The sequence below is a fragment of the Silurus aristotelis genome, assembly GCF_946808225.1.
Source record: "Silurus aristotelis genome assembly, chromosome: 8".
In the NCBI taxonomy this organism is placed as follows: Eukaryota; Metazoa; Chordata; class Actinopteri; order Siluriformes; family Siluridae; genus Silurus; species Silurus aristotelis.
In genome coordinates, this window is record NC_139581.1 from 1098118 (window position 1) to 1122687 (window position 24570).

Here is a 24570-nt window from a genome sequence, read left to right on the forward strand (position 1 = left end):
GGAAAAGGCATATGAGGAGCTGTAGGAGAAGTTTGACTCTGAGGAAGGAGAAAAGGATTTGTAGCGATTGTTCAGGCAGAGAAACCGAGCTGGGAAGGATGTGCTGCAAGTTAGAGCAATAAAGGATGGAGATGGAAATGTGTTGACTAGTGAGGAGAGTGTGTTGAGAAGATGAAGGGAGTATTTTGAGCAGCTGATGAATGAGAAAAATGAGAGAGAGAGAAGGTTGGATGATGTGAGTTGGTGAAGCAGGATGTAGATAGGATTAGTAAGGAGGAAGTGAGAGCAGCGATTAAGAGGATGAAGAGTGGAAAGTCGGTTGGACCAGATGACATACCGGTAGAAGCGTGGAGATGTTTAGGAGAGATGGCAGTGGAGTTTTTAACCAGATTGTTTAACAGGATTCTGGAAGGTGAGAAGATGCCTGAGGAATGGAGAAGGAGTGTGCTGGTACCGATCTTTAAGCATAAGGGAGATGTGCAGACCTGCAGTAACTACAGGGGAATTAAGTTGATCAGTCACACCATGAAGTAATGGGAAAGAGTAGTGGAAGCCAGGCTGAGAGAAGAGGTGACCATCTGTGAGCAACAGTATGTACAGACTGTAGAAAGATCATCAGTCATAATCACACACTCCAGTGCTCATGTTAGTTCTCACTCTCCAGTGTTCTGTAGTGTTTAAAGACTATAATCACACTCTTGATGTCACCCAAATGAGGATGAGGTTCTGCTTTTGAGTCTGGTTCCTCTCAAAGTTTCTTCCTCATAACATCTAAGGGAGTTTTTCCTTCACCACAGTCACCACGGTGCTCATCAGAGATAAACACACACCATTCACCTTCACTGTTACATTCTGTAAAGCTGCTTTGAGACGATGTCTGTTGTGAAAAACGCAATAGAAATAAACTTGACTTTATTATTCCTTTATTAATCTTATTTCTTCTACATTTTTATTCTACCTATTTTATAATTCTTTTATTTTTCTATTATTATTGTTATATTTTTCATTACTTTTATTCAATTTTACATGTTTCGTAATTTGTTTTATTTTTCAAATATTGGGGGTTTTTTTGTTTATTTGAATCCTGGCTCTTTATCGCCCCCTTGTGTCTCCTTGTGGACTCTGTAAGCAGTGATGTTTGACATCTGGAGGGTTTGATGTGATCACCTCCGGATGGTACTGAAGATCTCACACTGTAGTGTTGGAAATTTCGTTATGACTCATTTGGGGATTGATGAAGACCTCACACAGGTGCATGTCCTCATCCCAACAAATCCGTTTCATCCAAATACAGTGTGTGTTTCATCTTTTATTTACTGCCAAAATGTGATCCAAGAGATTTAAACCAAACACCAAGTCGTCCTGAATCTCAGCTGCTTTTTAATGAATGTTTTATGCTCCATCATGCTGTGCAGTTTACAGTGTATGGAACGCTCTCCACGCCACTGTGTGTGTAACCATATCTGAACCATCTCTGGGCTCTCTGGGAACTTCTGGTAGAACCTGGTAGAGTTCTTGATGCCCCCCCAACTCTCTCTTTATATCAAAATTTAAATACAGACATGGACCATGTGTACATTCATTTATTGATTTATTCATTCAGGATTACAGTCACAGCACAACTTTTGTTTAGCAGTAACTCATCTTCACTCCCTTCTGTCCCAGAGAGCATGCTGGAGGAGCATCACCCTGTAACACACACACACACACACACACACACACACACACACACACACACACACACACACACACACACACACAAACAAACAAGTTAATTACTAACTCCACAGTCCAGCAGATTCACTCAGCATCCATCAGCAAATTAACTGTAATATTTCGTCCATCCCCTCATCATGTCCATCAGTCTGTCCATCATTCTGTTCATCATGGTCCATCACTCTGTCTGCCTCTCATCATCTCTTTCAGTCTTTTTATCTGTCTCTCTGTCTGTCTGTCTGTCTGTCTGTCTGTCTGTCTGTCTTTTAGTCCCTCTATCTCTTTATCAGTCCCTCTTTCTGTCTCTCAGTTTCTCCATTAGTTTATCAGTCCCTCTATCACCCATACAAAAACTGTCTTTCCTGCTGCCTTTTATCTTTTCATCTGTCCTGCTGTCCTTTCTTCTTTCTATCTAACTGTCTATCTCTCCTTCTATCCCACATTCTCTCTCTCTCTCTCTCTCTCTCTCTCTCTCTCTCTCTCTCTCACCTTGTAGAGGCTGCAGACGAGTAGGAAGAGTGAGTTCATCGCTTTATTCTGCAGGTCCTCAGTGTGCTCCTGTAAACACACACAATGATCAGGAAGTGAAGTGAGGGATTAGAGTTAGAAGTGTGAAGATGGTGTGAGGACTCGTTCTCACTCCGTTGATGGTGATCCACGGCACGTATTGATGCGGTGGCTGTAAAGATGCGGTTTTCTTAGCGTTCTGGTGCATTAACTGATTTCCCTCGTCACCGTTCACACACGACATGATGTCTCCGAATTTGGTCTCAGGGCTGAACAGGGCGAGACACTGAGGAGAAACAAGACAAGTTCTGGTACCATTGACATAGTCAGAGATGGGTTGAGTCCAGGTCAGATTAAATCTGGATCAGGTTTAAGATTATAGTTAGGTTCAGATTGACTTAGTCTGGGATAAACAGAGGCCCAATCTTACCTGGGTTACATTATAATTTAAGGTTAAATTTTAGGTTAAATCCAAGAGATGCTGGTTTACGTCAAGGCAAATTCAGACTAGATTGGTTCTAATATAGTCTAGGTCTAATCTGGGTTCAATTGAGATTAGTCTGGGTCAGATTAGTTTATTCCAGATTAAAGTTGAGGCTAGTCTGCATCGAGGCCTGTTTGATTTGAGGTCCAGAAGACACCTGGTAATGTAGAAGCTCTCCCAAATAAGATCAGGTTAATTTATTCCAGATTAAAATAGAACATTAATGAGTTTATTCTGGATTAAATTCCAGGTTCAGCTCTGAGTAAAGGTATAAAATCAGTGATAATAAACACTCACAGGTTTGGCCGCCTTCACCACATCAACAGCTGCTTCCATGCAGTAAATCACCGGATATGCAGCCAATCTCAGTTTATTCAGCATGCACGTCTACATACATACACACACACACACACACACACACAGACACACACACACGCAAAACATTTAACCTATTCACTACTGAACACACCTGATCCAGGTGCAGCAATGATATCACTAACTCCACCCCCTTTATTCAATTTCATTTAATCTTATAATAGACTCTGTCCCCAAGCAGCTTTACACAGATAAAGCAGTAATAAGGTTATATAAAGAATGTCTGTGTTTATTGCCTATGAGTTTGTTCCTTATAGTTGTTTATTCCTGATGAGTGACCTGGTGGTGACTGTGGTGAAGGAAGAAACCTCAAGAGGAACCAGACTCAAAAGAGAACCTCATTAAAGTTCCAATTACAGTCCTGATTATCATCTCACCTCAATCATGTTCCCCAGACACTCGTCTGGTCCGTGCTGACAGGTGAACTCATACTTATCTCCCACCTGCTTTTCCTGCAGCATACACACACACAAACACACACACACACACACACACACACACACACACACACACACACACACACACACACACACACACACACACACACACATATGTTGGAAACAGACAGATAGATTTTTGCTTTGTGTGTGTGTGTGTGTGTGTGTGTGTGTGTGTGTGTGTGTGTGTGTGTGTGTGTGTGTATGCATGCCTCTGCGTTGCCGAACGGGACAAGCTCCAAAGTCATGATGTCTCTTAGCATGATGAAGGTCGGCATGAGCTGAATCGCCAGGAACACCTGACAGTCATGACACAGAGACTCATAATACAGAGTCACATTCACCAGGTCAGCACTTCTGCTGGAGTTCACCTTCACACACTGCTCCAGTACCTACACACACACACACACACACACACACACACACACACACACACACACACACACAATGCTGGTTGTATATACAGTATAATACAGATATAAAATGCAGAATTAAATGTGAGATAGATAGATAGATAGATAGATAGATAGATAGATAGATAGATAGATAGATAGATAGATAGATAGATAGATAGATAGATAGATAGATAGACTAAACATGGATTATGTTGGAGAATGTGTTACATCACAAGACAGTTTAGATCAGCTGAACAATTAAAAGCTAGTACACAGTGTGTGTGTGTGTGTGTGTGTGTGTGTGTGTGTGTGTGTGTGTGTGTGTGTGTGTGTGTGTGTGAAAGTTCTCTTACTCCACATCTTTCAGCCGGTGAGCTGGTGCACATGTGCAGCACGGTGAGGCAGGTGAACACGAGTCTGAGCTTCAGCACACACATCACTGCAGCATGTCAGTCTGAAGAACTAGAAGAAGAATAACATGAAAGAGAAAACTGAGATGTATAAGAAGGAGAATTAGAGGAAGTGTGTACTGAGTAACTTCCTCATGCTGAGGAACGCATGAGGACGATTTAGCAAAAGTACGATTTTGACATAATTCCATTTTGCAGAACGAAATATCACGAATCGTTCAAACGGCATTTTCTTTGACCAGAGGACTGCAAGAATATAAAACTTTTAAGTCAATGACAGATGGTACGAGCTACGGCCAAAAATGTGTCCAATTAGGTTTTTTGCATGTTAGCGCCCCCTTTGGCTTGATACTTTATCAACCTCTCCTTAAATCGAGCTCTACCATCTACCTTCAGGTTTCAAATCAGTTTGATGGTGTAAGGGAATAAGCCCCCCCCCCCCCCATTCAATTAATGTTTTGTTTTATTTTTCTTTATTTTGCTGATAATCTTTACCTCAATGTACTGTTGATGGAATTTGTTTACTTCTGGACTTTGTAATGGTTCTGGGGTTTTTTTTATGTTGTCTTTATTGAATATGTTAATGTCTGTGTCTTTAAAAAACCGGAGCTGTATAGACAGGTGTTGTTAGAGAGCGCGAGAGCGTGGGATGCGGAAGTACGGTTTTGACCTGACCCACGTTGAGAGAGAGTTTTTTTTGCTGATTGAAAAAGAGTATTGAAATAAAACGAACCATATACCTTTATCCCAACACACTTGTGGACCTCGTGTGTAACAATGGCAGAATAATAATAATAATAATAATAATAATAATAATAATATGAATAAGAATTTAGTTTTTATATATTTCTATTTGTATTTCAGTAAACAGTTGATCAGTTTTAGGATCCTGGTCACTCAGGAACCAGCAGAAAGAGAAGCTTTTTTATGAAGGAAATATTTCTTACATTTACAATGCATTTGGCCGACACCCGTATCTTTTTATTTATACAACTTGTTAAGAAGTTTTTCCTATCTGGCTTGACCGAATGTTAGGAAGTTTTCCTCTCTAGCTCAAAGGACCATATAAGTATTCTCACTATCTGGTTTACGCAAATCAGTGGATTGTACTCGCCCCAGCGCGCCAGTAAAAACCCGATACAGGATTCAGAACACTCTACTTTACTGGGTATAAAATTTATTGTGTATGAGGTGATTCTTGCTGTCTTCTGCTTGCTGCTGTTCGGTGGGTTGCGTGATGTAGAATGCCCGCGGCTCTGTGTTCTGGCCTTTTATACTCTTGGTGGAGGACTGTGTACTGTGATGTCACGGGTATCGTGTCATTGCTTGTTAAACTGTATATCTGCCTCTAGTGGTGAAGCATGGAATTACAACTAAATAGGAATCCTTTCTTACACTGCCGCCTCCAAATATGCATAGCATATTTGCTTCTAAATCTTAGCTAAAAGTCTGTCGGTTAAATCTTGGTGTCATCTTCAACTGCTATCTCTGGTAGATTAATGAGACGGGTAACTGGCTTTGTGTATAATCGACCTTTAACGTTGACCTCTGCAGACCTAACTTGTCCATCTGCTCCAGGGAATGTCTTTGACACTCTCCCGATCAACCAAAGCGCTCGTGGTAACTGGGGATCAACAATCATGACGACAGACCCAACTGCAAGGGTTTTAGTCTCTGCATGCCATTTGTGGCGTAGTTAGAGATTGGGTAAGTAGTGTCTCATGAAGTTTGACCAAAAATGTTCAGAGAGAACTTGACTTTTTCTACATCTACGTCGTCCTATGTATTCATCGGCAGGGTATATCACTTATATATAAAGTAGGTAAAGAGCAGTCTAGCCGCCCCATGAGCAGAAGATTTGGGGTGATTGGGTCTAAATCTGCTACATTGGAGAAGACATAACCTAAAGGTTTGCTATTAAGGATTCCCTCTATTTCGATAAGTACTGTTTGAAGAACTTCTTCTGTTACTGTTTGTGCACCTACTACTGTACGGAAGGCATTTTTTAAGAGATCGGATCTCCCTTTCCGAGCTGCCACCAAAGTGAGGGGCATTAGGTGGGTTGAACTGAAATTTTGGCAAGATACCGTTGAAGTTCTTGGCTGCAATTCTTTAAGGCATCTCTTAACTCTCTCTCTCCACCCTGGAAGTTAGTGCCTTGGTCAGATATCAGTTCTGAGGGGGTGCCCCTACGTGCTATAAATCTCCTCAGAGCCATGAGGAAGGAATCAGTGTCTATTGCTGTGAGAAGCTCAATTTGCACACATCGAGTTGTAAGACACTTAACACTAGAATTACTGACTTTTTATTTTCTGGTGCACGTCCTGAGGTGTTATTCACCCCCGCTGAGATTTTCACAGTTCTTCAGCTCGATTCTCCCCCTGCTTTTGTTGTGCAAACCACCCAACACCAGTGAGGCCTGGCACATTTGCATTTGTTTACTGAGACTGAGAGAGCCTAGTGAATTCAGGAGACCCACGAGAGCTTGAATTTAGAGCTTGAACTAGCAGAGTTGTCTTCAGCTTTACTGTTAAATTCTGCATATCCTTGTGTAGTAGGGCAGTCTAAGTACCGCTCTCGTAAACGTGACTGTCGCCTGAATGACTGGTGTGACAGCCTATTGTCTGCCGTTCCAGGCATATTTAAGATGTCAGTTATGCCACCTGAGCATGCAGGATCCAATCATTGTCGTTTGTGGGCATGTGCACGCGGCTTTGCGGGAGGTATGTACCTAGCTGTTTGGCTAATGCTGCTGCTACTAGTGTTTATGCACTATTAAGTGTGTATATTGGTTTGTAGCCAGGTTGTGTTTAGGATTGGTGTGACGTTGCTGTTGGGTACAGGCTGTCTTTCACTCCAGGTATGTTAATTCCAGTGGATTATGTTTGTTGCGGTGTGACTCGTAATTTATGCTTCGATTATATTGCAGTCTGTGTATGCGCTGATGGAACACCTGCATATTTGCAGCTCGTTGATTTTGGATAAAACTGCGAGTAACTGAACCTGTTTGTTTAACAATCTACTTCTGGGTATGTATATCTAGTCCCTTGAGCATTATTTGGATTGGTGTCTCTGACTGATTTGTCTTTATTTTTGTCTATTTTAGTGGGGGTAATTGTTCGCGAGCATTTTGTCACTGTGGACTGCAGGGCAAATAAATTACTCCCTATACAACATTGAGACTGCACTGTTTGTTCTGCTGCTATTTTTTATTACTTTGTGACCATTTGTATTGGATTTGTCTGTTTTTGTTTCGTTGCCCCACGCTCATGTTGTTGGCTCAAATGAAGGCCAGTTCGTGGAAGAATACTCAATATCTAGTACCTGGGAAGATTACGTTTTTATTCCCTGTTTAAATGTATTTATTGAGATCTGTTTCCTCCTTGATTAATTTGTTGTTTTTTTGTGATTTGATTTGAACCCTAATTGTTTTTCTTTTTTTTTCATCATTTTTTTCCCTTTTGGTTTTGTTCTTTTCTTGAACCCTTGGTTGAGCCATTGTGACTAGGTTTATGAGCTTTTGATTCAAACCTAGCGGAGTTCCTGCCTCTCTGAACCTTTGTGGCCAGTAAATGGTCCATACTTGTCATTTATGGTTTGAACTTGATACAATGCAAATGGTTGACTTTTATGTGTGTTTTGATTGTTTATATTCTTGTTCGGTTTTTTTTGTTTATTTCAGGAGCTGAAGGCCTCCAGTGAGGGAAGCTAGCTGTTTTGACCCTGTGGTGGTGGTCTTTCTCTCACAGAGTGTTTTTGCCGTGACTATTGCATCTCCCTCACTTAGTGAGTGTGTGTGTGTGTGTGTGTGTGTGTGTTTGTGCGGAGTATACTTGAGTGAGTGGTGTGTCTTAAGATGCACTCACTGTGCAGCTAGCCACACTACTGGTAAGCCTCAGCCTGAAAGTATTTTATTTCCTTTATTTAATTTCTGCTTGATCAACAGTCTTCTATATTTTAGCTTCTTCTTCTTCTTCTTCTTCTTTCGGCTGCTCCCATTAGGGGTCGCCACAGCGGATCATCCGTCTCCATACCACCCTGTCCTCTACATCTGCCTCTTTCACACCAACTACCTGCATGTCTTCCCTCACCACATCCATGAACCTCCACCTTGGCCTTCCTCTTTTCCTCCTACCTGGTGGCTCCATCCTCAGCATGCTTCTACCAATATAATTAATGTCCTTCCCTTGCACATGTCCAAACCATCTCAATCTCGCCTCCCTCACCTTGTCACCAAAACATCCTACATGCGCTGTCCCTCTAATAAACTCATTTCTAATCTTGTCCATCCTCATCACTCCCAACGAAAACCTTAACATCTTCAGCTCTGCTACCTCCAGCTCCACCTCCTGTCTTTTACTCAATGCCGCAGATCTCACCACAGTCCTAAAAACTTTCCCTTTCATTCTTGAAGATACCATACTATCACAAATCACTCCTGCTATCACTCTTTTCCACCCACTCCACCCTGCCTGCACTCTTTTCTTTACTTCTCTAACACACTCTCCATTACTTTGCACTGTTGACCCCAGGTACCTGAACTCCTCCACCTTTTTCAGCTCTTCTCCCTGCAACCGCATCACTCCACTGCCCTCCCTCTCATTCAGACACATGTACTCTGTCTTCCTCCTACTGACTCTCATTCCCCTTCTCTCCAACGCATATCTCCACCTCTCCAGGCTCTTCTCAACCTGCTCCCTACTCTTACCACAAATGACAATATCATCCGCAAACATCATAGTCCAGGGAGACTCCTGTCTGACCTCGTCCGTCAACCTGTCCATCACCACTGCAAACAGGAAAGGGCTCAGGGCCGATCCTTGATGCAGTCCAACCTTCACCCTGAACCAGTCTGTCGTACCTACTGCACACTTCACTGCCGTCACACTGTCCTCATACATGTCCTGCACCACCCTCACATACTTCTCTGACACACCTGACTTCCTCATACAATACCACAACTCCTCTCTTGGCACTCTGTCGTACGCTTTCTCTAAATCCACAAATACACAATGCAGCTCCTTTTGTCCTTCTCTATACTTCTTCATCAACATTCTCAAAGCAAATAAGGCATCTGTGGTGCTCTTCCTGGCTTCCACTACTCTTTCCCATAACTTAATGGTGTGACTGATCAACTTAATTCCCCTGTAGTTACTGCAAGACTGCACATCTCCTTTATGCCTAAAGATCGGTATCAGCACACTTCTTCTCCATTCCTCAGGCATCTTCTCACCTTCCAAAATCCTGTTAAACAACCTGGTCAAAAACTCCACTGCCATCTCTCCTAAACATCTCCACGCTTCTACCGGTATGTCATCTGGTCCAACCGACTTTCCACTCTTCATCCTCTTAATCGCTGCTCTCACTTCCTCCTTACTAATCCTATCTACATCCTGCTTCACCAACTCCACATCGTCCAACCTTCTCTCTTTTTTTGATTTTCCTCATTCATCAGCTGCTCAAAATACTCCCTCCACCTTTTCAACACACTCTCCTCACTAGTCAAGACATTTCCCTCTCCATCCTTTACTGCTCTAACTTGCAGTACATCCTTCCCAGCTCGGTTCCTCTGCCTGGCCTATCGGTATAAATCCTTTTCTCCCTCCTTAGTGTCCAACCTCTCATACAGCTCCTCATATGCCTTTTCCTTGGCTTTCGCCACATCTCTCTTTACCTGCTGCCGCATCTCCTTGTACTCCTGCCTACTTTTCTCATCACTCTGTCCAACCTCTTTCTCCTTATGCTCTCCTTCACTTCCTCATTCCACCACCACGTCTCCTTGTCTTCCTTTCTATTTCCAGATGTCACACCAAGTACTATTCTAGCTGCCTCCCTCATCACTCCTGCAGTAGTTTCCCAATCATCCAGCACCTCTTCAACACCACCGAGCCTCTGTCTGACCTCTTCCCTGAACCTCACACTACACTCCTCCTCCTTCAGTTTCCACTATCTTATTCTTCTTTCAGTCTTCACTCTCCTCCTCTTCTTCTTCGCCTCCAAAACCATCCTACAGACCACCATCCGATGCTGTCTAGCTACACTGTCCCCTGCCAATACCTTACAGTCTCCAATCTCCTTCAGGTTGCATCTCCTACATAGCACATAGTCCACCTGTGTGCACCTTCCTCCACTCTTATACGTCACCCTATGATCCTCCTTCTTCTCAAAATAAGTGTTCACCACTGCCATTTCCATCCTTTTAGCAAAATCTACCACCATTTGCCCTTCCACATTCCTCTCCTTAAAACCATACCTACTATCACCTCCTCATCACCTCTGTTCCCTTCACCTACATGTCCATTAAAGTCTGCCCCAATCACCAATCGTTCTTTCCTAGGTACACCATCTACCACTTCATCTAATTCACTCCAGAATTTTTCCTTCTCCTCCATCTCATGATATTTATCATCATTCCTTCAACTTCCACCTTCACGATCATCACCCTATCAGAAACTCTCTTCACCTCCACTACACTCTTACTGTACTCTTGCTTCATAATCACCCCTACACCATTTCTCTTTCCATCCACACCATGATAAAACAGTTTAAACCCACCTCCAATGTTCCTGGCCTTACTCCCTTTCCACTTGGTCTCCTGAACACACAGCATATCTACCTTTCTGCTCTCCATCATATCAGCTCCCTCTCTCCCTTTACCCGTCATAGTACCAACATTTAAAGTACCAACCCGAACCTCTACTCTCCTACACTGCTCCTTTCCCTGCCGTCTCAGTAGATGTCTTCCTCCTCTCCTTCTCCTCCTTCGGCCAACAGTAGCCCAATTTCCACCGGTACCGTCGGCTAACGATACCTGTGGCGGTCGTTGTTAACCCGGGCCTCGACCGATCTGGTATGAAATTCTCATTTGTGATCCGCATATTTGATTTGGCACGTTTTACGCTGGATGCCCTTCCTAACGCAACCCTCCCCATTTACCCGGGCTTGGGACCGGCACTAAGAGTGCACTGGCTTGTGCATCCATAATGGCTGGGTTAGTCTTCTATATTTTATCTAATTATTCTTATTAAGAAATAAAAGCATTTTTGTATTTATATTCACGTCTCCTATGTTTAGTGGAAACAAACCTGTGTGCTTTATTTTGGGTCTAAATTTCCCCGTTCATAGAAATGGGGTGGCGTAGTCGGCTTTTCGTTCTAGTTGTATACTAGTGTCCATTCTTACCAATCACCGCCCCGCCACACTTGTAAAGGACCCTAAGTTGTCGGAGTTCCTCCAGAATGACCGTCTTATCTTCACGGAGTTGCCAAATCTCCTGTAATGTCATAGGCAGCTTGTCATTGCTTGGTAAACTGTGTGTCTGCCTCAAGTGTAGCCTGGAGATACAGCCAGTTTTGATCTGTTCTCCCTCAAAATTCAAGCTCTGGTGAACTCATTAGACTCTGAGGAAGATAGTGAACTACAGTGTGAACTATCAGTGGCCATTCGACATCGTGCAACCTGTCACTCAGCACTGACCATTCAGCATGCATTCTGCATCACGCAACTTACTGAACAGCAGCTAAGATAGCAAGAATCACCTCATATACGATCAGTTCTATACCCAGTAAAGTTGTATTCTGAATCCTGTACCATGTTTTGACTGACACGCTGGGGCGAGTACAATCCCCTGATCAGTTTACAGAGTCAGTGGTGAGTTTGACTACATAGCCGCACTTCTCTAGTTTCTTAATCTCTTCGTTATATGCAACTGCCCTTTCAGGATCCTTTGCCAACCGCCGCTCTATACCTCTTAAGTTGGGCATAACAGAGTCCTTAGAGGTACAGAGTTGTGGCATATTCGCTTTCCTTAAAAGGGGAGTTGCATAGCGATTCACTCCATCTACCATCACCCTGGTTGTTCTGGTTTGTAACAGATCCATTGCCACATGATCCTGCTTTGATCGCGTGACTAATTTTTCATTCCTGTTTGGGATGGTATCGCTTTAAGGTGGGGAACCACCCACTGGTCCATCGGCGGTTTCCAGAGGCGTGGCGAAGGATTCTCGCGCGTTCTAGTCTTTCCTTTCACATTAGATAATAAGATTTGGATTAATGCATTTCTTCATTTTGGTTATTAACCTCTTATCTGACTCCAATTAGATAAAACATAATATTTGCATAGGTTGTTATTTTACTAATAGTATAATTTGGATGGATGTTTGTTTAGTTATTCTGATTAAGCTCTGGCATTACACTCGTTCGTTCGGTTCTCATAGTAGCACACGATCCTACTATGGGCCTTATAATTAATATACTGGTCAACGGTCATAAGCGAATCAGTATTGGTCGCTGCCAGAGGTTGGACTATACGCTTAAGCAGCCGCTCTCTGCGTGCTCAACTTTAAACATACTTTATTTAGTCCCCTTGGAGGTGACACTTAATTATTACAATAATTATTTCTAACCAAAGGTAATGAATAGAATAATATTGAAATAATCAGAGGTTGAGGCTGACCCTATTTAGAGTGATCAGAAATGTTACTCTAAACAGAAATACATATTGTTAGCCTCCACGCTTCCAAGTACACTCTAACTAACGCCAAGTGCTAGTCGTATCTCTCAAATCCTCAGCTGATGTATTATTCACTATCTAACTGGGATTTAGGCCGATTCTAGCCCGATTTCAGTCCTTACGGTAACTACGGATGCAACGTTATTACTTGCAATGTCAACATTTACCGAGCAACACAGAATAAAATCAAACATAACAATTTATTAACCAGGTAAGAAAATCACAATTCGAAGCCAATTCATAGTTCAATTAAATAACACAAATACAAACCAATAGTATTTACATTTAAACAGGAAATATAAAACCTTTCATACCTGGTAAAAGATGACACAGTAATTGTGCGGGAGATCTGTTTACAGATTCCCTGAAATGTTGGTCAGTTCTCCTTAAATACCCAGATGGAGTAAGCATTATGTAAACATTATTTAGCAATGGAAGTTTGCATTGATTGGTTCTTACAGACCTGTGGGAGGCACCTCACCTGTATACATTTGTAGTGGGGCACACGCCCCTTGCATAGATTTATGTTTTCTTAACTCTATTAAACCTTTTATTATTTGTTTTATTGCTGTGGGAATGGGACCTGTGTACCAGTCGCGATAAACCTTTGTAAAGAAATGAAACATGAACATTTTCCGTCGTTATTTACATGTGATATGACCTTTCTTACACATAATCATCTGGTGTGCTATAGAATGTCCTGTGTTGAGGATGTAACAGGGAAAGGAGGGGTAGAGGGGTCAGATGTCTGCAGGTCTACCATTTGTATGGACATGTGGTGTTTGAAGACCAAGGGTAGCTCTCCGGGGAGCCTACTGAAGTCCAGATAAAGTTCTGGTTCTCGAGAGGGGTGTTGTGGGGTCTTGGTCCCCTGCCGTGAGTCCTAGAGGAAACTTGTTGTGTCGGAAAGAGTTCTCTTTTGATGTTCTTGGTGCCTCTGGCACCTACAGGGCACACACCCTGCACTCTCGGGCATCCATGCTGTGTTCTCGGGGAGGGCCGACCTTTTGGTCATGATCAAGCAAAAATCTTACACTTTGCCAGAGTCTCTCTACGTTTCGGGATAGTTCTTCCATTTGGGGAGTGATAGAGCTATGTAAGCATTGTTGAGTCTGTATCTGTTGCTTCGGGTGGTTAAAGATAGTTCTGGGAAAAGGGACTGGAGTCTCTATGACCTGCTGTGTTCGGGGAGCTAGCAGAGCTGCCTGCGGATTTACTGTTAAATTCTGCATATCCTTATAAAGGGTTTTAAATTGTCGGAATTTCTCGTGAAAGGCCACTTGATTTTCATACAGTTGCCTAACTATCTTCTCCAGGTCTTGAAGCTTTGAGTTATGCCTGACGGATGTGGGTGCAGCCTTGTCTGGTTGTAACAAAGGCTTCTCCTCCTCATCACTTTCGAAAGGCTGTGAAGGAATGTCCTTTAGATGTTGGTATCTCTGCTGGAGTGTTGCAATGGGATACGAGTGTTCAGCTAAACCTAAGTGCTCAGAGGTAAAGGCATTCTGGATCCAGTAACTCTGTTGGGGCTGCGATATAGAATGTACTCTAAAGGAAACTTTCCCATTGAGTTTCTTGATATCTTGTCGAATAGTTCTTAATGTTAAATCTTCCTTCTGTCCTTGTAACCCTAGTTTCTTAGCTGCAGCTGGAAGTAACATAGTCCTTTCGGATCCGTCATCAAGTACTGCATAAGTGTTCAGGGGTTTGATTGTTGTGCTGTAATACAACGGGAATCACTTTCAGCAGGACACGTTTGGAACCTTCTGGTCTAGATACAGAGTTTTGTTCGTGGAACTCACTGGCTGCTCATCAGGGACAAATTCACACCATTCACCTTAACTGTTGATTTCTGTAAAGCTGCTTTGAGACAATGTCTGTTGTGAAAAGCGCAATACAAATAAACTTGACTTGACTAGATAGATAGACTAAACATGAATTATGTTGGAGAATTTGTTACATCACAAGACAGTTTAGATCAGCTGACCAATCAAAAGCTAGTACACTGTGTGAGTGTGTGTGTGTGTGTGTGTGTGTGTGTGTGTGTGTGTGTGTGTGTGTGTGTGTGTGTGTGTGTGTGTGTGAAAGTTCTCTTACTCCACATCTTTCAGCCGGTGAGCTGGTGCACATGTGCAGCACGGTGAGGCAGGTGAACACGAGTCTGAGCTTCAGCACACACATCACTGCAGCATGTCAGTCTGAAGAACTAGAAGAAGAATAACATGAAAGAGAAAACTGAGATGTATAAGAAGGAGAATTAGAGGAAGTGTGTACTGAGTAACTTCCTCATGCTGAGGAACGCATGAGGACGATTTAGCAAAAGTACGATTTTGACATAATTCCATTTTGCAGAAAAAACTGACTTCATATCACGAATCGTTCAAACGGCATTTTCTTTGACCAGAGGACTGCAAGAATATAAAACTTTTAAGTCAATGACAGATGGTACGAGCTACGGCCAAAAATGTGTCTAATTAGGTTTTTTGCATGTTAGCGCCCCCTTTGGCTTGATACTTTATCAACCTCTTCTTAAATTGAGCTCTACCATCTACCTTCAGGTTTCAAATCAGTTTGATGGCAGGGTTAATAATAATATTAATAATAATATTAAATATTAAAAATAAGAATAAGAATAAGAATAAGAATTTAGTTTTTATATATCTCTATTTGTATTTCAGTAAACAGTTGATCAGTTATAGGATCCTGGTCACTCAGGAACCAGCAGAAAGAGGAGTTTTTTTATGAAGGAAATATTTCTTACATTTACAATGCATTTGGCCGACACCCATATCTTTTTATTTATACAACTTAGCTTTTGAAAGTTAGGGGCCTGGCTCAAGGGCCCAACACTGGCAACTTGTTGGATTTAAACTAACAATCTTTCGATGAGAATTCCAACGTGTACGAATTTACAGACTGCCTGAACCCAGATTCCAGCCCAAGAGCTTTCAGAAGAAGTTCATCCACAAAAATGATGTAAAATATCACAGAAGTATTTGTGTAGTTTGTTCAGAATTTCAGGTGAATCCATTTTAATCTTAATCATAAAGTTTTTCTCAGTTGCTTTGGAGTGTTTTCCTGAATCATCCTTATATATCCTTATATTTGTAAACCAGGAAGTGCATTTCTCAAAACTATTTGTAAAACAGCACAACACATTGGATTCCCTGCAAAAACCTGAACTTTTCTTAAAATCCTCAGTGCATCTCTAAAACATTAGTAATTGTGTGAATGAACATCTCATTACCATCAGAATCACGAGTCCTTTTTGTTGTCGTTCACAAACACAAAGTTTAGGTGCCTGGTTTCAGTATTTCTGATATAAACTACAGTTTGGATCAAAGTGACTGAAAATCTACAAGTTTAAATTTTTCTTTATGAACTTTATGAAGTTCAGCAGCACAAATGTATTTATATGAGTGACCATCTGTGAGCAACAGTATGGTTTCATGCTGAGGAAGAGCACCACAGACTCATTATTTGCTTTGAGAATGTTGATGAAGAAGTATAGAGAAGGTCAGAAGGAGTTGCATTGTGTGTTTGTGGATTTAGAGAAAGCGTACGACAGGGTGGAGAGAGGAGTTGTGGTATTGAATGAGGAAGTCTGGTGTGTCAGAGAAGTATGTGAGGGTGGTGCAGGACATGTATGAGGACAGTGTGACAGCAGTGAAGTGTGCAGTAGGAACGACAGACTGGTTTAAGGTGGAGGTTGGGCTGCATCAAGGATCGGCCCTGAGCCCTTTCCTGTTTGCAGTGGTGACGGACAGGTTGAAGGACGAGGTCAGACAGGAGTCTTCATGGACTATGATGTTTGCAGATGATATTGTGATTTGTGGTGAGAGTAGTGAGCAGGTTGAGAAGATCCTGGAGAGGTGGAGGTACATGCTGGAGAGAAGGGGAATGAAAGTCAGTAGGAGTAAGACAGAGTACATGTGTGTGAATGAGAGGGAGGGCAGTGGAGGGGTGCAGTTACAGGGAGAAGAGGTGGAGAAGGTGGAGGAGTTCAGGTATTTGGGGTCAACAGTGTAAAGTAATGGAGTGTGTTAGAGAAGTGAAGAAATGAGTGCAGGCAGGGTGGAGTGGGTGGAGAAGAGTGATAGCAGGAGTGATTAGTGATAGAAGTATCACAGTATCTGTGAGAGTAAAAGGGAAAGTTTATAGGACTGTGGTGAGACCTGAGATGTTGTATGGATTAGAGACAGTGGCATTGAGTAAAGGACAGGAGGTGGAGCTGGAGGTAGCAGAGCTGAAGATGTTGAAATGTTTGTTGGGAGTGACGACGACGGACAGGATTAGAAATGAGTTTATTAGAGGGACAGCGCATGTAGGACGTTTTGGAGACAAGGTGAGAGAGGTGAGATTGAGATGGTTTGGACATGTGCAGAGGAGGGACATGGGGTATATCAGTAGGAGAATGCTGAGGATGGAGCCACCAGGAAGGAGAAAAAGAGGAAGACCAAGGAGGAGGTGTATGGATGTGGTGAGGGAAGACATGCAGGTAGTTGGTGTGACAGAGGCAGATGTAGAGGACAGGGGGGTATGGAGACAGATGATCTGCTGTGGCGCCCCCTAATGGAAGCAGCCGAATAAGGAAGAAGAATAAAAAGAAGAAGGATAACAGACAGGATTCACACTTTTACTGTATTGTATTAGTGTTCGTTAATTTCCTGCTTCTTCATCCATTTACAGAAATTGTAGTTCCGTGTTTTGCTCTGTTTCCAACTGAAGGTTCACGAGATTCACCAGAGAGCGATCACTGGTTGATCTGATGCTGTACACTCGCCTTCATCAAATAGAGACACGTTTACAAACAAATAAAAGTTTAATAGAAATTTAAACTCGACAGATTCTGACAACTTCTTCTCTATTTTACATTCAAGATGTTTTTGGGGGTTTAAACTATTCAGATGAGACTCAGTATAACATGACAAGTCAAGTCAAGTTTATTTCTATAGCGCTTTTCACAACACACATTGTCTCAAAGCAGCTTTACAGAATTTAACAGTGAAGGTGAATGGTGTGTATTTATCCCTGATGAGCAGCCGTGGAGACTGTGGCAAGGACAATCTCTTTTAGATGTTATGAGGAAGAAACCTTTAGAGGAACCAGACTCAAAAGCAGAACCTCATCTTAATTACATTACTGATAATGTAGGAAACAGCAGACACTTGTACACTTGTTTCTTACAAACATCTAAACCACTGCGCTACTCCTCCACCTAATTTACTTTTATTAAGGTATTTTGTGTTTCCTTCAGCAGAAGTGTGGAGAAGTGAGATCATTACACCAAGGAGGTAAACACTGGAGGAACTGATGCTGATGGAGTTGCAGGTATTATTTCATTCTTCACTTTATTGTACATGATCCATGTTAATGATGGGGTGTGGCTTTGGTAACTGATTTGCACATGGGGAAGTTATGAACTCTTAAAAAAAAAAAATAATAATAAAATAAATAAATTAAGTAATTTTGGAAATATTTTTAGTCCGTGTAGGAGACTGTTGACATTAACTACAGTCCAATTCATCCTCAAAGCTCCCGTTCTTACTCCGGAATTTCACGGATCCCCAGACCATAGGTGAGAAACATCTCCAGCTGCACAGAGTCACCTCCAATCATAGAGATCATCCAGAGGCAGACCAGGATGAAGCCTCGACTTGAACACTGAGACTGTGTCTGAGTCCCGAACACTAATTGGAAGGTTGTTCCATAACTGTGGTGTTTATAAGAGAAACATCTGCTCCCTGCTGGAGTCTTCTTTATTTGAGGTACCAACAAATAGCCTACACCTTTTGATCGAAGTAGGCGTGGAGGATCATCCTGGTACAGAAGTTCACTCAGATACTGCGGCGTGAGAGCGTTAAGTGCTTCATACGTCAGTAGTAGTGTTTTATAAACAGTGTGAGATGTAATTGGGAGCAGTGTAGATGATTAAAACAGGGCTGATGTGCTCATATTTTCTATATCTAGTGAGGACTCTTGCTGCTGCATTCTGAACTAACTGAAGCTTATTTCTGCACTTACTCCAACACCCAGACAGTAAAGCGTTACAGTAGTCTAATCTAGAAGTAGCAAAAGCATCTACTAGTTTTTCTGCATCCTGTACAGACAGTAAACTTTTCCTTCTTCTTGCAGATATAAAGAGAAAAGCAGTGGGCTTAAGACAGATCCTTGCGGGACACCAAACTTTACCTCAGAGTGTGTGGAGCCCTCACCATTTACATCAACAAACTGATAGTGATCAGCCAAATAAGACCTGAGCCAAGAGAGAGCTGTTCCCTATATTATATATAGTATATATATTATGATCAATGGTGTGAAAAGCTGCACTGAGGTCGAGCAAAACAAGTAAAGAGACAAAACCCTGATCAGAGGCCAATAACAGTTGATTTCATAAATGTTATTCCTCAGTAGATGTGAGCAGAACTGCTGTGCTACAATCTTTTCTAGAATCTTGGAGATAAAGGGGATGTTTGATATTGGACTGTAGTTGGACAGCTGACAGGGTAAAGGTCAGGTTTCTTAATTAGGGGGTTGATACTGCAGTTTGAAGGATTTATGTACAAAACCAGTGCTAATGGAAAAGTTTATTATTTTAAATCAGGTTAAATTTCCTCTGGAATGATTTGTTTGAGGAAACTTGTAGGCGAGGGATCGAGAATGCAGGTTGATGATTTTGATGAGGAAATAATTGAAATGAAGTCGTTTTCTTGAATAGGAGTAAAACTTTATAATTGATGGTCTGTTATAATGACACTGCTGTCTACAGGGTTATTTATATGTCTGGATTTATTTTAATCGTCTAGATTTCTTGCCTGATGGTTTTAATTTTATTATTAAAAAGTTGATGAAATCATTACTTCCTATTGATGGTGTGCATGTGAGTGCAGTGCTTTTATTTCCTGTTCATTTTTCTGCAGTACAGAGACCTGCTTTCGGACACTAAATATAGCTTTATAGATATAGCAAAATAGCTGTGACTCCGCCTCCTCTGCCATTTAAACGGGGCTGAATGATACATCTGAATGATCAGCTCATGTGTGGTATAGATTAAATTGAGCTCATTATCATTACAGGGATGCTAATACTTTTGAGCACTCACTACCCCCACCTTCCTGTTTCCTTCTGTTGAAACTAATGAAAACTATCAAATACGGTAAGCAGCACAATGGGGATGTTCAAGTCACGGGTATTATTGCGTATTGTATTTATTTAAAACTAATTATAACACACACACACACACACACACACACACACACACACACACACACTGAATGGATCCCAGGATGATTTATAAAGCAATTTTATTCCATTAAAATGAACACATGCTGGTCAAACTAAGCAGAATGTTGAGATTAAATCTCAAAAATGTTCATCGGTGCTGAGGTCTGAAACCCACAACCTTCTGTAACTGAACTAGGAATTTGTCTATGCCAGGACACATACTTTGGGATTCAAACTCATGGCCTAATAGATGCCTTTAAAGTTTAGTGTTAATCATCTGTAAATAACGAGGTTTAAACCCATAACCTGGATGGTGAATGCTCTCTGCCACTCCTGGGAAGTCTGGGTATCAGAACACGGATTCAAACCCAAAACCTCCTGGTCACTGAATCTCAGTCCTGGAATATGACCTCAGAACCTCATGGCTGCAGGTTTTCTAACAGATTTGAATCCTTACGTTTACAGCAGTTCCTGAAAGGGAATGGAACACACGTCCACGTGGCAGCAGGATTCGTGTTTAAAGAGGATCGGCGGCGGGCACTGTGGACACTGAGGGCGTTGAACATGGCGATGTCGGGCAGCAAGCGGCAGCTGGTGATAGTGTCGATTTTTTCACACACTGCTCGGTGGTCGTCCATAGCGAAACGGACAGCGTGCGACGCGGCGATGATGACGCTCTGGGAGTGGCTCAGGTGAGACGTGGCAGCTTTGACGTCTCTGGTGGCCGCGTGATAAACCTGCCGGACGCTCTGACTCACGTCGGCACACAGACGTGCTGTCAGGCTGCAGACGCGGAAGCAGATAAAGTCCAATCATGTTCTTTATTGAGGTGCAAAAAACAAAACACTTATAAGCCGATGAAAACAAAAGCAAACACAGACATCCGCTCGTAACGAAGTATCCACTATGAGCGCGAATGTCCAACGCCTAATCCCAATGAAAGTAAAGCTTTTGGCAATGAGTACTCCAATAAGGAAATGGAGTTCGGAGAAATAGCCAGCGGTGAATCCTGGCGTTTGAGCAGCCATGCGATTTACCTGCATGACAATACAACGACCGACAGCCTGTGATTTAAGAACGTGAGTTTAAGTAGTCTGTTCTTTAATGAGCCACAGCTGTCGGTAATCTTGGAAAGCAGCGTGACTGCTATCGAGAGGGGCTTTGGCAGGGTGAATCCCTGACACGTGCGTTACTCTCCTGCAGTTTCTGCTGCAGCAGCGAGTTAACGTGACTGCCGGGTGCAGACGCAGACGTATGCAGGGGCGAGGTCGGGCTCTGCCGAGTGACGGACGCGTCGTCATGACGATCGAAACTCAGAGGGGGCAGATGGTGCAGGAAGGCGGTGGGTTTTACTTCCTTGTCCTCGCTTTCCGTGTCCGAGGCTTCACCCGGAACCGTGAGTCCAGACGACGTGTAGAGTTCCTGATCCGAGTCCGACTCGGACGCCTCCCCTTCCACCACCACCTGTGACTTCCTGTCGGCCATGACTCTGAAAAACCACAACATGCAGCTGTGAATTCATCTGAGGATGGCTTTATTTATTTATTTATTTATATCCATAAACAATTATTTCTACATGTGTGCATTTATTTCTTAATTTACTTCTTCTTCTTCTTCTTTCGGCTGCTCCCATTAGGGGTCGCCACAGCGGATCATCCGTCTCCATACCACCCTGTCCTTTACATCTGCCTCTTTCACACCAACTACCTGCATGTCTTCCCTCACCACATCCATGAACCTCCTCTTTGGCCTTCCTCTTTTCCTCCTACCTGGTGGCTCCATCCTCAGCATTCTTCTACCAATATAATTCATGTCCCTCCTCTGCACATGTCCAAACCATCTCAATCTCACCTCCCTCACCTTGTCACCAAAACATCCTACATGCGCTGTCCCTCTAATAAACTCATTTCCAATCTTGTCCATCCTCGTCACTCCCAACGAAAACCTTAACATCTTCAGCTCTGCTACCTCCAGCTCCATCTCCTGTCTTTTACTCAATGCCACTGCCTCTAATCCATACAATTTCACCACAGCCCTTTAAACTTTCCCTTTCATTCTTGCAGATACTTTTCTATCACAAATCACTCCTGTCACTCTTCTCCACCCACTCCACCCTGCTTGCACTCTTTTCTTTACTTCTCTAACACACTCTCCATTACTTTGTACTGTTGACCCCAGGTACCTGAACTCCTCCACCTTTTCCAGCTCTTCTCCCTGCAACCGCACCCCTCCACTGCCCTCCCTCTCATTCACACACATGTACTCTGTCTTACTCCTACTGACTTTCATTCCCCTTCTCTCCAGCGCATATCTCCACCTCTCCAGGCTCTTCTCAACCTGCTCTCTACTCTCACCACAAATCACAATATCATCTGCAAACATCATAGTCCAGGGAGACTCCTGTCTGACCTCGTCCGTCAACCTGTCCATCACCACTGCAAACAGGAAAGGGCTCAGGGCCGATCCTTGATGCAGTCCAACCTTCACCCTGAACCAGTCTGTCGTACCTACTGCACACTTCACTGCCATCACACTGTCCTCATACATGTCCTGCACCACCCTCACATACTTCTCTGACACACCTGACTTCCTCATACAATACCATAACCCCTCTCTTGGCACTCTGTCGTACGCTTTCTCTAAATCCACAAATACACAATGCAATTCCTTCTGTCCTTCTCTATACTTCTCCATCAACATCCTCAAAGTAAATAAGGCATCTGTGGTGCTCTTCCTCGGCATGAAACCATACTGTTGCTCACAGATGGTCACCTCTTCTCTCAGCCTGGCTTCCACTACTCTTTCCCATAACTTCATGGTGTGACTGATCAACTTAATTCCCCTGTAGTTACTGCAAGACTGCACATCTCCTTTATGCTTAAAGATCGGAAACCAGCACACTTCTTCTCCATTCCTCAGGCATCTTCTCACCTTCCAAAATCCTGTTAAACAACCTGGTCAAAAACTCCACTGCCATCTCTCCTAAACATCTCCACGCTTCTACCGGTATGTCATCTGGTCCAACCGACTTTCCACTCTTCATCCTCTTAATCGCTGCTCTCACTTCCTCCTTACCAATCCTATCTACATCCTGCTTCACCAACTCACATCGTCCAACCTTCTCTCTCTCTGATTTTCCTTATTAATCAGCTGCTCAAAATACTCCCTCCACCTTCTCAACACACTCTCCTCACTAGTCAACAAATTTCCCTTTCCATCCTTTATTGCTCTAACTTGCAGTACATCCTTCCCAGCTCGGTCCCTCTGCCTGGCCAATCGGTATGAATCCTTTTCTCCTTCCTTAGTGTCCAACCTCTCATACAGCTTCTCATATGCCTTATCCTTGACTTTCGCCACATCCCTCTTTACCTGCTGCCGCATCTCCTTGTACTCCTGCCTACTTTTCTCATCACTCTGTCTATCCCACTTCTGTTTTGCCAACCTCTTTCTCTTTATGCTCTCCTGCACTTCCTCATTCCACCACCACATCTCCTTGTCTTGTTTTCTATTTCCAGATGTCACACCAAGTACTTTTTTAGCTGCCTCTCTCATCAAGTCAAGTCAAGTCAAGTCAAGTTTATTTGTATAGCGCTTTCACAACAGACATTGTCTCAAAGCAGCTTTACAGAAAACAACAGTGAAGGTGAATGGTGTGCGTTTGTCCCTGATGAGCAGCCGTGGCGACAGTGGCAAGGAAAAACTCCCTTAAATGATATGAGGAAGAAACCTTGAGAGGAACCAGACTCAAAGGGGAACCCATCCTCATATGGGTGACATCAAAAGTTTGGTCATAAATCTTTCAACAATACAGAACAATTTGTGATCATCATAGATCCAGCATCAGCTTCTCCATGCCAGGGCCTTTAAACACTCGGCATCTACTTCTCCATGATCATCCATAGGTCCATAATCTTCACGAGGTGGGACGTGACTGGAGCTGGCCAAACCTCAGGAAGCCTCTGGATGGGGAGAGAAAGAGAAGCAGTGGAGAGGAATTAGCGTAGCTGCTGTTCATGATATTAACAGTTCAAGTTGATAATGTGCATGTGATCAGATGTTCTGGAGCACAAGGTTGTGATGTGATGTGTGTGATGTGTGTTATGTGTAGGCTTTGCTAAAAAGATATGTTTTTAATCTGCACTTAAACTGGGAGAGTGTATCTGAACCCCGAACACTGTCAGGAAGACTATTCCAGAGTTTAGGAGCTAAATGTGAAAATGCTCTACCGCCTTTAGTGGACTTTGCTATTCTAGGAACTACTAGAAGCCCAGAGTTTTGAGATCTCAGGGAGCGTGACGGATTGTAGCGTGTTAAGAGACTGGATAGATACATGGGAGCCAAACCATTTAGTGCTTTATAAGTGAGTAGCAGTAGTTTGTAGTCTATTCGAAACTTAATAGGAAGCCAATGTAGGGACGATAAGATTGGGGTTATATGATCGTATTTTCTTGACCTAGTAAGAACTCTTGCTGCGGCATTCTGAACTAACTGAAGCTTGTTTATTAATGAT

General features: G+C 42.8%; 2 protein-coding genes across 2 annotated transcripts; both read right to left on the reverse strand.

Annotated features, from left to right (window-relative positions):
• Nucleotides 1-1567: 1567 nt before the first annotated feature.
• On the reverse strand, nt 1568-4424 carry LOC310729724 (gamma-interferon-inducible lysosomal thiol reductase-like). The gene is made up of 7 exons (XM_083548204.1): nt 4268-4424; nt 3732-3911; nt 3460-3534; nt 3005-3094; nt 2357-2509; nt 2206-2274; nt 1568-1689 (listed from the first exon to the last, which is right to left on the reverse strand). The coding sequence occupies exons 1-7, from the start codon at nt 4349-4351 to the stop codon at nt 1630-1632; spliced, it is 711 nt and encodes a 236-aa protein (XP_083404330.1). The 5' UTR covers nt 4352-4424; the 3' UTR covers nt 1568-1629.
• A 15699-nt stretch (nt 4425-20123) lies between these two features.
• On the reverse strand, nt 20124-21629 carry LOC310729691 (biogenesis of lysosome-related organelles complex 1 subunit 3-like). The gene is made up of 2 exons (XM_083548167.1): nt 21245-21629; nt 20124-20835 (listed from the first exon to the last, which is right to left on the reverse strand). The coding sequence occupies exons 1-2, from the start codon at nt 21564-21566 to the stop codon at nt 20480-20482; spliced, it is 678 nt and encodes a 225-aa protein (XP_083404293.1). The 5' UTR covers nt 21567-21629; the 3' UTR covers nt 20124-20479.
• Between the last annotated feature and the right edge of the window lie 2941 nt (nt 21630-24570).